Below are 12712 nucleotides of genomic sequence, written 5' to 3' on the forward strand. Positions count from 1 at the left end.
CTAAGGGGCAGAGGTGGAAAACTTCATCAGCACTGTATACCTTTCTTGCATTCTGAATTGTGTTCAAGGAGCATAAACTCTTAGAGAAATAGATTAAAAATAAATTGCTTTGATCAAAAAAAAAAAAAAAAAAACCCTCAGGGCCCTGGGGCTAGGTGGCATGGGCCTCCAGCCTGACTGTTGCTGTTTCTCGATTTCAGGTCAGTCATCCGAGCCTGCACACTCGCCCAGCAGCAGTGGGAAGAAGCTCTTTGCTCCTGTTCCCTTCCCCTCGGGCTCCACAGAGGACGTGTCCCCCAGCGGCCCCCTGAAGCCCCCACCTCTCCCACAGAAGAAGCTAGTGAGCCGGGCAGCCTCTTCACCAGACGGCTTCTTCTGGACCCAGGGCTCCCCCAGGCCAAGAACAGCAAGTCCCAAACTGAACCTCAGCCACTCGGAAACCAATGTCTGTGTCCGCGAAGAGTCTCCCTTCAGCCACTCCTCAAGCCCTGGGAACCGCCACCACCATATCTTCTCCTCTTCTGAGCCACTGGAGAAAACTGTCAAAGGCAACAGCCCCTGGGCCCCAGCACCAGGGCTGGCGGGCAGCAGAAGTGGCTGTGGGGGCCCCAACCTCCAGGGCAGAGGGGCCCCCTCAGCCTCATCCTCGCAGCTGAGTGTGTCCAGCCAGGCCTCCGGCAGCAGCGCCCAGCTTCAGCTACACAGCCTCCTGAGCAGCATCGGCAGTAAGGAGAGCACCTACGCCAAGCTGGGGGCGCTCTATGCCCAGTCCCTGGCCCGCCTCGTGGCCAAGTGTGAGGACGTGTTCATGGGCGGCCAGAAAAAGGAACTGCACTTCAATGAGAATAACTGGTCGCTCTTCAAGCTGACCTGTAACAAGCCCTGCTGTGACTCAGGGGATGCCATTTATTACTGTGCCACCTGCTCCGAGGATCCTGGCAGCACATACGCTGTGAAAGTAGGTACCACCCCCTCCTCCCGGTCTGCAGTTCAGCTAGCCAGTCCCGGCTGTGGCACGATCATGGCTTGAGCAGGTCATCCACGTCTCAGGCTTCAGGAGAAGGGTTGATTCCTAAGGTTCCCTTAAACTCTTTGTGCTCTATGATCTCTCTCTCTGTCTAACCCTGGACATAGTGCAATAAGATTTATAGTGTGAGTATAAGATTCATTCTGTGCTTTCAGGAATGAACCTATATGATCCATTGGAATTACAGAAACAGGTTGTTTTCTAAAGCAGCAGAGGGTTTATGCATTTATCAGCAGATTTTTACTGAGTGCCTGCTTATGCCAGGTATTCTGTAAAGATCTGAGTATATAGAGGTGAACAGAAATTCCTATGAAGTTTATAATCTAGTAAAGGAGATGGACAAGTAGATACTGTTCTTCAAATGTTAGAGCTGGAGGACAGCATAGCATCAGCTTGAACAGTAACAGTAATAATAGCATCAATTAAGCATTCACTATATAACTAGATTTTTGGTGGGGTGTGACCTCGAATCCTCACCGGTAGTAGGTGGGTTTCACAGGTGAGGAATCGGAGGCTCAAAAGGGCTGAGGTGGATTTGAACCCTGCTCTGATTTATCTCCTAAGTGTATGCTACTGTCCTGTCAGGTAGGAAAAAAACGAAGTTCAGAGAAGTGAAGTGACTTGCCCAAGGTAACACAGCTCTTTCCTTTTCTGCCACTGGATCAGGGCTGTTTTAGCCACACCACATTGCTCTCTCAGGGAGCAGCCCTCAGCTGGTCCAGGGTCTGCACCCACCTGCCACAGCCTCTGATCCTTCCACGTGGCCCCCTTTCTCATTTCCTTTCGGTGTCCATTGAATGCTGGTGGTTCTATAAATGCGAGCTTTTGTGGACTGTGAGAAGAGCAACGCTGCGCTCTCTTCTGCCATCACCTATCCCAAGATATTCTTTATTTCCAGTTAGGAAAAAAGTGCATATAGTGAACTAACAGGAAATGGCCTTGATAGGGTAGCTTCCTATTTACCAGCAAAATGTTTTAAAAATACTATGATTATTAGACAAGGAAAATTGCAGCAAATGTTACTTTGAGATTTTTCTTTTAAGAAGTTGGAAACCCCTGATTTCTATGTGCAAGGGGCTACATATGGTTGCCTGCTGCCTTACTACGAGAAAAGTAGGGGATGGAGGTGGCTACGAGGAGGATCTAGGTTGTCGTATGGAAGTCAAGGCCCCGAAAGGACTAGGCTGTACGTCCAAGACCGCAGGCCCTAGATGGAAGGAGACGCAGGCGTCCTGAATGAGAGGCTGGATTTCCTGCACTGCATTGCCTCTCCGTATCTAAACGCAGCAGCCACTTTCTTAGTAAGCTGTCCTCCCTGTCACTCCCCGGATGACAACTAAAACAAGACGCAATCCCAGACTTCCCCTTTCTGCTAAGATAGTGCTGTGTTGGTGAGTGGGCCCGACAACGAGCTGAACTTGCTTAGCCTGGTTATCATTGTCAGCCCAGAGCCAGGGTTCTGTATCCAACCAGTGAAAGGGATGTACATTTGAGCTCCTTGAAAGCCACTGGAATGGAGGCTCCTTTAGGAAGTTCTCGGTTTTTGCTACTCCAGGGGACCCGAGTAGGTGATCTGTGAACCATCCCTCCGCTTCCACCTCCCGACGTTCAAGCTTATCAGTCACTCCTTCTTGTCTCATGGGGCTGGACCTGGGGGCTTGTTCAGTGACAGGAGACAGCTGCCCTCCCATCAGAGGAGGAGAGAGCCTTAATCCTTCCTGCCCCTGGGGCAGAACGTGATGTAACCCTACTGCCAGAACTGAGGGGCCTTCTGGCACAAGTCTGCCACCAGATCAGAACCTTGGGGCAAAGGGTTTGGGATTTTAATCCATAACTAATTGTGATGGGCACTCTGGATTCTGGGACCTCCTGTAGTAAAGCAGAATTAGCCACATTCTCCAAAGAACAATGCAGAAAACTCAGCTTTCCTAGAGGATGTTCAAAACAAGCATAGCTCCTTATTTCATTGGAAATTTAACCCATAAAGAAAAGACTAGAAGATAGGCCTTGTCTTCTAAGGGAGAGAGTCCCGGGGTCCCCTATTTGACTTTGGTGGAGATGTGGCACACTTAGCGACTATCTCTGTGACGTGTGAAAAGGAAATTTGAGGATGAGTTTCAAACATTCAGAGACTGCGGAACACCACTATCCATCTGCAGGTGTGCCTGGTAACGGGCTGGGGTGGGGGTGGAACATCATTTCGCATGTGCAGCTGTTCCTCTTCACTAGCGCTGCAGTCTAGACGGAATAGTCATCTGGAATCCGTAGGAGGGACCGTCTCCCTGGCCCGCCACCTGTCTGCCGCTGAGCTCATCTCATCTGAGCATGGTCATCTGGAGCTTGGGTGGCAAGCCCCCACTAACAGGCAGGCTCCCACCTGCTCCCGCTAATGCTGGGCCCTCCATGTGTGAGCTCCGTGCCCTGCAGCAGAGAGGAGATACAGCCAGCCCTCGTGGCCTCATCCCGCTCCATGAATATGTTGCAGAAAAGTAAATTGTTAGCTGCATATGAGTTTTTGAAGCTGTTTCATTCCTCTGTCAACGAGATTTCCAGTTTGGTAATTAGGGACCTGTGTTAAGCCGAGTGGGCCTTTTTTATTTAGCAGACGTGACTTAGCTCAGATTTTCAACCATGAATAAGGCTCTGATTCCAAACTTTAAGGTGAGACTTGGCTCAGCAAAATGTTTGAAATTTGAGCTAAACCAAAGGTTTATGTGAAACTTTTGAGCCAAAAGCTGAGTGCTGACCCCCTCAAAATGCAATTGGGTGGGGGAAATGTTGTACGGGCTAATGGGGATGAGGAAGAAGCCTCCCCATCCTCCGTCCTCTTCCTGTACCCCCCGCAATATGGGGGCGCCCTCCCAGGGCCTCTCTGCTCCTTAGCACGCACCAACTCTCCCTTGCACGGTAGTGAAGAAGCTGTGGGTCTTGCCAGAGCACCACATCCAGCACAGTTGCCATTTACTCTGCTCCTTCATTTACATCTCTGTGCAAACTGTCAGAGGTCAACGCAGGGAGTGTTTGCTGGGCTCAGGCCTTTGATACCCTTGAGAACAAGGATCCTTGGAAACGCCTCCCGGGCCCCCTGCCCTGCAGCTGCGCCCTCCAGGTTTGTAAAGTAACCTGCAAGCCAGCTCTGGATCGCTCAGCACCACTCGTGGCTCCAGCCAGGCCTGCAAGAATAATCACCATAGCAACCTTTGCCAGGGAGTGCTTGCCACCGGCTGGGCACCAGGCTGAAAACCACACCTGTGTGGTGCCAGTTGATGCCCGCGGTGGTCCGTGAGGAAGGAGCAGTCACAGCCCCCACACAGGAGAGAAAACAGACTCAGATAAATACAGTCTGTCCTTATTATTTGTGGATTTTTTATTTGTGAATTCACTGCTAACATTTATTTGTGATCCCAAATCAATACTTGAGGTGCTTCTGTGGTCATATCTGGATACACACAGAGTGCCCTGGCATGCAGGTTCCCAGCCCAGGGGAACAGGCTCTGCCTCCTGGTGTCAGCTCTTACCTTGCAACACGGTCCTTTCCATGTTCGAGTGTCTCATTCCTCACTTCTGTGCTTTTTCTTGGCGACTTTGCTGTCGAAACGGCCAAGTGGAGCGCTGAAGTCCTGCCTGCTGCTCCTGAGCACGTGAAGGCTATGGCGTGCCTTTGGGAAAGACTTAGAAGAGCTTCGCTCAGGCCTGAGTACAGTGCAGTTGGCAGGGAGTTCAGGGCAAATGAATCAACAATCTCTCTTAATAAGGTTTAAGCAGAAGGACACATAAAACAAGGTTATGTGTCAGACAGTAGGTGACAGTGTTGTAACCGCGGCTTTCAAGAACTTCATCGGGTACTTCTCCTTGGAGCAGTGGTTCAATATTCACTCATTCAGTCTTTATGGCTAATTAATAGAACAGAAATACCCCCAAATCACCAGACTCAGTTACAACTTGCCAGGGTATGTAGAGTTCATTGAAACCAAGATATTTTTTACTCTAAAGCCTGTACTTTTATTTCTGGATCACCTCTTGGTTGTATAATCTTGCTCAAATAACTCACCTCTTGAAGACTCAGTTTCCCCCTCGGTACCTCATGGGGTTTCTGGGATTTAATGAGACACTGCATGAAAAATGTTTCATGGGCACCGTTGCCTCACAGGTGCAAGAATTAGGGAGGTGTCTGTTGTGGATAAGAAGCCCTCCCTGGAGGGGGGTGACCCCAACAGCAGTAACGCTTTGCCCATATATCCATAGATAGGCACCTGTGTCCATAGATGGCATAGCAGACAGGTCCATACACAGTGGTTGGTATGTATACACAGACTGGTTTTTTTTTTTGAGGACCTCCGCAAATTACCTTTAGTTTAATAGTGTTCCAGAAGACTGCCATCTAAAAACCAAATACAGTTGAGTGGACTAGAATAAGAAAGAGCCTGCAACAACGCCCTTTAGGTGTGGATTCCAAATCATTTTTGTTACTGGAATGAGAAGCAACGTCCAGGATAAAATGTACTCCCTCTAATTTCTGTTCTATAATAGATCACTAAATTAATGGGTTACCTCCTGCACCACCCAATAAAAGATTCCTCAGAGGCTGGACTCTTTCATCCTAGTGTCACGCGGCAACATAAATAAATCTCTGTGGAAAGGTGCAACAGAACTTGTGACATCATCCCCTGTAAGCATCGTGGTGCTTCTAAACACTGTTGTAATCATGCGAGCGAGGTGATGCAGCAGCCCAGAGGATTAGTTGGGTGTTGTTTGCAGGATGGCATGTTATACAGGTAGATGCCAGATGCCTGTCTTCTCAGGATAACACTCGGATCCTTACCTTCCTATAAGCGCAGCTGAGGTCGCACCACCCGCTTTTGAGAGAGGTGGCCATAGACCATCCTCAGTTCCTTTCAGAGTGATCACAGAGGCCCAACAGAGGGCCGTGAGGTCTGGCCGAGGACTTGGTACCCACAGCAGCCAGATGGGGGTCAGTGTTGTGAAAACTCCTTGGGTGGCTGGTGCTGTCATCCGTACAAGATGCGGTGAGGTGGGGAAGAAGCGGTGGACATGGTGGGGGTGAGGTTCCCAGGGGAGTGCGAGCTCGTGGCTTGTTTGTTCCTTCAGTTCAAAGAGTGTTTTGGCACTTTGGGATCCTACCCCTGGAGAGTTTGTGTTTTCTTGCAGATCTGTGACTCACCTCAAAGGAAAGTGTGTGGCTGCCACATAGCAATTCCATTAAAATGAGCCCTTCTGCTCATGCCAGGAAGTCTTAGTTACCTGGGTCTAGAAGCCAGGGCAGCCAGAGTGAACTTGACAAAGTCCTAGAGGTTCAGGGCCTGCCTCTGCCCCTAAGGTTCCCAAGAAGGGAACACACCAGTGGTACAACACGTCTGCTGTCAGGTAGCTGCCAATGCAGGTGCAAGGATGAGGAGTGAGGCTGACTGCCTATATTAACTCTTATCTGGCTCCCTGAGAATTTGTCCAGCCCACACTGTGGGGACAGGGATGCCTTCCTTGTGATACTAGGGTGCCACAGTGTGTGCTGTTCTGTGAGGACAGCAAAGTAATCAGTGTTCAAGTTTTATTAAAGAAATTGCGAACTGTTCCAAAGTGACTGCATTGTTTCGCATTCTCCCAGCAAAATGCATGAAGGTTTCCCGTTTCTCCACGTCCTCAGCCTGTCATCTTTATGACAGACATTCCAGTGGATACCAGCTGGATAAAGGCTTAGATTTGCCTTTCCTGATGCCGAATGATGTTGAACGTCTTTTCATGTGCCTATGGCCATTTACATATCTCTTTGGGGAAATGCCTATTATTATCTTTTGCCCACTTTCTGATTCGGTAGTTCATCTTATTACTGAGTTGTAGGAGGTTTTTTTCTTTTTGTAAATTCTGGAAACAACTCACTTATCAGATAAGTATTTTGCAAATATTTCCTCCCCGTCTATTACTTGGCTTTCATTTTCTTAATGGTATCTTTTGAAGCACACGTTTTTAATTTTGATGATGATTAACCATTTTTTTCTTTTATTGTCTGTGCTTTTGGTGTGGTATGTGAGAAATCTTTGCCCAGTCCTAGGTCTCAAAGAATTCTCTCCTGTGTTTTCTTCTAAAATGTGTATATTTGGGCTCTTACACTGTCTGTGTGGTCTACTTTAAATTAACTTGTGTGTATGGTGTGAGGTAAGGGTTTAAGTTTACCCTTTGGCATGTGGATATCCAAATGTTCCAGCAGTATTTTTTTTTTACACTGAAATATAGTTGATATTCAATATTATATTGGTTTCAGGTGTACAACATAGTGATTTGACAGTTATATACAGGTATTACGGAATGCTCGCCACAGTAAGTGTAGTTACCAACTGTCACCATATAAAGATGCTACAATATTGTCTATATTCCTTGTAGCGCTTTCATGCCCATGACCTCACCTCTCCTTTTCCGCACAGATCTGCAAAACCCCTGAGCCCAAAACGGCCTCCTACTGCAGCCCTTCTGTGCCCGTGCACTTCAACATTCAGCAGGACTGCGGCCACTTTGTGGCCTCCGTGCCCTCCAGCATGCTCACCTCTCCCGACGCACCCAAGGACCCTCTGCCGGTCGTGCCCTCACACCCCCCTGCCCAGGAGCAGGACTGCGTGGTGGTCATCACCCCAGAGGTGCCCCACCAGACCGCCTCTGACTTTGTGCGGGACTCAGCCACCAGCCATCAGTCTGAGCCCGAGGTTTACGAGCGGCGCGTGTGCTTCCTGCTTCTGCAGCTCTGCAATGGGCTGGAGCATCTGAAGGAGCACGGGATCATCCACAGGGACCTGTGCCTGGAGAACCTGCTGCTGGTGCACTGTGCCCCCAAGGCGCCCGCCTTCACCCCCGCTGCCGCCCTCTCCTCTGCGACCTCCAGTGCCCCTCCCACCACCGCCTTCCCCATGCCGGCAGCCAGTCCCGCCTCCTGCCCCTCTGCTGCCCCGCCAGCCGGTGTCACTCCCAGCCCCTCGGCGGCCCCCACCTGTCAGGGTATGCCCAGTGAGAAGTACTTGCCCCGGCTTATCATCAGCAACTTTCTGAAGGCAAAGCAGAAGCCCGGCGGCACCGCAAACCTCCAGCAGAAAAAGAGCCAGGCCCGACTGGCCCCTGAGATCGTGTCTGCCTCCCAATACCGCAAGTTCGACGAGTTCCAAACAGGCATCCTCATTTATGAGCTGCTGCACCAGCCCAACCCGTTCGAGGTGCGCGCGCAGCTGCGGGAGCAGGACTACCGGCGGGAGGACCTGCCCCCGCTGCCCACGCTGTCCCTGTACTCGGCCGGCCTGCAGCAGCTCGCGCACCTGCTGCTGGAGGCCGACCCCATCAAGCGCATTGGCGTGGGCGAAGCCAAGCGGGTGCTGCAGTGCCTGCTCTGGGGGCCCCGGCGGGAGCTGGTGGAGCAGCCTGGCTCCTCCGAGGAGGTGCTGCGCGGTGCGCTGCACAACTGGATCGACATGAAGCGGGCCCTGATGATGATGAAGTTCGCCGAGAAGGCGGTGGACCGCAGGCGCGGCGTGGAGCTGGAGGACTGGCTCTGCTGCCAGTACCTGGCGTCCGCCGAGCCCAGAGCCCTCCTAGAGGCGCTGAAGCTCCTGCAGCTTCTGTGAGCGCCGCCCAGCCCCGCACTTTAGCTGCCTGACTCCCACTGGACCCCGTGCGCCGCCTTGCCTTGGAAATGTCTGTGTCTCCCTGGAAAATGGTACAAACTTCTGTCCTACTCGGATGTAATATATATATAATATATATAAATAATGACAGTGTCGCTGTCCACTCTGGCGTCCTCTCTTCCCCATTTTCTCCTGCAAATGTGTGCATTTCTAGCTCAGTGCAAGGCCCTGAGGACAGTTCTGTCAATAAAAGGAAGCTTGGACTCAGGCCTCGCTATCTTGTGGGATCCCTTTACCCTCTTGTCATAAGGCCATTAAGAAAGAAAAAAAACCTCCAGTTTAAAACATTTTTGGTTGAGTCATGAGCAAATTCTTTTATCCCCAAGTGCCCATGTGCATTAATGTCTTTGCTGTGAAAAACTGAATACGAGCCTCTGAGGCAGTGGCTTCTAGACCACTTGAAGTGACCTTGGTCTTAGACTTCTCCTGAGATAGAGCAGCAGCCACGGGCTCCTGGGCATGTGTGTGCTCCTTAACTGTCCACGCCTCTCTCCCCACCTGGCAGTCTCAGAAAGGGTCCAGACACAAGCTGGTGTGATCCCAGAGTTTCAGAATTCAGCCCCACTGCTTCAAATTCATTTCCAGTTTGCTAAAGCTGGTTACCGTTTGTATCAGGCAGAGGCCCTGCTGAAAACAGAATCCACCCGACATGGTTCAAATGAAAAACGCTTAGGAGGGGACCCCTTAGAGAGGTTGTAGGCAGGGTCAAGAGAAAAGCAAAGGATGATGAGGCAAAGGAAGGGGCTGCGATGGGGAGAATTTACCTATCCACTCTCTCTGTTTCCCCCGCTGTCATCTCTGGGCAACACTAATGGCAAGGCAGACAGCAGGGTCAACCTCCTGCGCCAGGGTGCCAGGTGGCAGAAACAGGTACCCCCTGTTTCTACTGGACTAGATAACAGCAGTGCACGAGTAGAACTCGGGGTGTTCTAGTCCCTAACCAGAAGTCTCCCTGCTGTTCTAAAATCCTTTGGGTTTCCATTTTGAAAAGCTCATTCATGTAACACACTCATTAGCACCTTCCATCTTAAAAGTGCACACAGAATTAGGAGTTTGAGATCTTTCCTTCTCAAAACTTGATACACACAGAAGTCACCAATTACTCCTTTGAAGGGAAACAGCTCCAAGACCCCTGTATATCCACCTACAGGGTAATCTTCCAACTCATGAACTAATTAATTTCAAAAACGTTGTTAATAACTACGGACCATTTTAAGACAATGCCAAGATCTTAATGAGTGCCCTAGAAAACTGGGGATGTGGTTAGCAAATTGGATGCTGAGCTCTCCCAGGTCAACTCCTGCGCGTTGATTTCACTCCTTTTTAACCATAGGTAAACACATCCACATTTCCCTGAATCAGCTGTGAAGACAGTGCCTGCAGGGCACGTTTGTCATTTCAACTGTATCTTGAGTATTGAGGAAAGAACTGGTTAAACCAGCTTCCAGCTATGTTCGTACATGAGAAAGAAAGAATCTTTGAACATGGAAATCATAATTCTTCACAGGACCTGTGTCAGGGGTATTATTTTGTCAGTTGTTTTGTTTTGGGAATTTTCCAGGCAAACCCTCCGCCCACGATTTGCTGTCTTTTGCTTTCTTATCCTTTCTCACTTCAAGTAAATAAACAATAGAGAGGGAGGAAACACACTTTCTGCCAGGGGAAGGCAGTACTGCGTGGAAATACATGTCTCAAGAGGCACATTTTAAATCCCTGAATTAATTGCACCTTTTTAATATGCCACCCACTTTAGGAGAAAAAAATTAGATTGTAGAAAAGGTTTTAAGAACCAAAATGAACCCAAAAGTAAAGGTGGACAGAAGAAACTACAGCTATATATTTCTGAGTAGAGTGATGGCATTCAAACATCAAATGCACTTCTGAGCTGTCCACCAGCCAGGAAAAAGTAGAAGACAGCTGGTTGCAGAATTCTTTGTGTAATTTTAGGAAACAGTTCAGTTCATCAGGAGGAACAAACCTTTTCCCAGTGCTTGGTTGGTTCTGAAGGGAATTTGTCAAGAGTGGCTTGTTTAAAGACACTGAATAATGTCCCTAATAGCAGTTTAAAAGAAAAAAAGATTATTTTTCTAGATAGGGCAACTTCTTATGTCCACCATTGGTAAGCCTAAGGGTGTAGTGTTCAAGCTTAGTTCAAGGTGGTTCTACAGTACACCCGCCACCCATTCATCTGTTGGTTGGCCTTTTCATAAATGGTAAGTCATGTGGCTATAATTAGGTTTGGCAAACAGCTTTAGGCCCACTGATTTCAGGGGCTCAATATAGCTGGTTTTTCCTTAACTCAGAATACACCTGGCATTCATGGCTTTGTCTCACAGAAAGCTCAAACACTAAATATATTAAGTTCAGAAACAATAGCTTGTTCTGCAGGACTGAGGGTCAGAAGTCAGCAGGGACCTTTGTCTGATGGCGATCTCATAACATCCAGCTGATATTCCTGGCATCTGTGAGTTCATCTCCCCCTTTTTATTTGGCATTAGACCCAACTACTGGTATTTAAATCAGGGGTTTTTTTTCTCTCCAGCTCTGAGTCAAGTCGCCCCCATATCCTTTCCACATTTATAATTTTTGTTGTTAACAGACATTTCCCTTTCTCACGCCAAGATGTGGATTCTTTTCTTCTAAATTCTTTCCTGTAGGCATTATGAAGCCCTACACCTAAATTGTTACAACCTTATCAGAAGCAAGATAATGCCCTTCAAGGATTATTAATCACAATAGAGCCCCTGTGTTATCTGAGTCTTTTTAGGCTTGGATCTAAAAAGATGGGGTTCTGGGAAGCTGTAGTTACCACTCTGTAATACTTTACAGTTTTCAAGATCTTAAGGCTGGAGAAAGCTCTTTGTGCTGTACACATGTACACAAAACCGTTACGAAGATTTTGAAGAGGGAAGCCACATGTTACTTTAATGACTTATCTGAAACTGGTTCTTTAAATATAGAGCCAATAAATGTGGCAGCCGTTTCCCACTGTATCTATAAATCTTGAAGATCTAAGGATAAGCTTCTTAAATCTCAAAGTAATAGATTTGTAATGTGAAATCTACTTGGCATAGTTAGTAAGGGGGATGTGAATGGAATTGATTCATCAGAAACCACAATTCATTGCAAAATACCATTGCTAAAAATAAAGAGACAAGAATAAAATGTTTGGGGCAAGTTCCATGGGGTGCACATCTTGACCAATTACTCTTTCCTTGTCTTCCTGTGCTAACTAATGGGGTTGAAGGTCAGCCAAGGAAACCTACTTAGGCAGGAGATGTCCTAGGAGACCTGAGCCCTGAAAGGTAGTTGGGTTCCAGGGCTCCAGCAAAGGAACCCCAAAATGATCTTAATTGGTTTGGGGAGAAGTAGGGTTGGGCCAGAATTTCCATAATCAATGTGGAACCTGCTGCCTCCTAGAGACTCCGTCTTCTGTGACCTTCATCTTTCCCCCCAGGACTCCACTACGTCTACTCCAACTTTCTCAAGTGGAGGAAGCAGAGAGTCAAGTTTACTCAGGATTTTTCTGAATGCCAACAAGTCAACTTGGGGTGGTGCTATTCCCCACTAGCGAATTTGAACATATACATTTATCATATATATACTCTAAAGGCTGGGCTCAAATCTTTCTCGATCCTTTACCAGAAGTGATTAAACTTATTTCAAAAAACAAAAACCAAAACCGCTCCTGAACATTGGATATGCTTACACTTATCAGACTTTTAAGTTCACTAGGACTTACAGGTTATTCTTCGGACTCCTCACTTACTGCCTTATCCGGAATAATCAGACATGGAGACAGGCTGAGGGCACTGAGCATGGTGTTCTAAGGAAGGAATAGAAGACGGGAAATGAGAAAGCAAGATTCAGAGACAAACCTTTACCACTTGCCTGGATCAGGGAGTGGAGCCTATAGAACTTTAAGTTGCGTAGTGTTCAATTTCAGAATTTTCAGCAGATGCCTTAAAAAGTCATAAAGACTAAGAATTGTGCCCTTTGTTTATGT

The 12712-nt window shown here is 48.2% G+C and overlaps 1 protein-coding gene across 3 annotated transcripts in view; it reads left to right on the forward strand.

Moving 5' to 3' along the window:
• Nucleotides 1-8799, forward strand: part of PRAG1 (PEAK1 related, kinase-activating pseudokinase 1) — a 47409-nt gene extending 38610 nt beyond the window's left edge. For all 3 annotated transcript variants that reach the window (XM_073219075.1, XM_036997474.2, XM_036997484.2), the window contains exons 5-6: nucleotides 201-958; nucleotides 7465-8799. In XM_073219075.1, coding sequence (XP_073075176.1) covers nucleotides 201-958; nucleotides 7465-8646 — 1940 coding nt within the window. In that variant the 3' untranslated portion in view covers nucleotides 8647-8799. The remainder of the gene's footprint in view (nucleotides 1-200; nucleotides 959-7464) is intronic.
• The last annotated feature ends 3913 nt before the right edge of the window (nucleotides 8800-12712 follow it).

This window comes from Manis javanica, chromosome 12 (assembly GCF_040802235.1).
Source record: "Manis javanica isolate MJ-LG chromosome 12, MJ_LKY, whole genome shotgun sequence".
In the NCBI taxonomy this organism is placed as follows: Eukaryota; Metazoa; Chordata; class Mammalia; order Pholidota; family Manidae; genus Manis; species Manis javanica.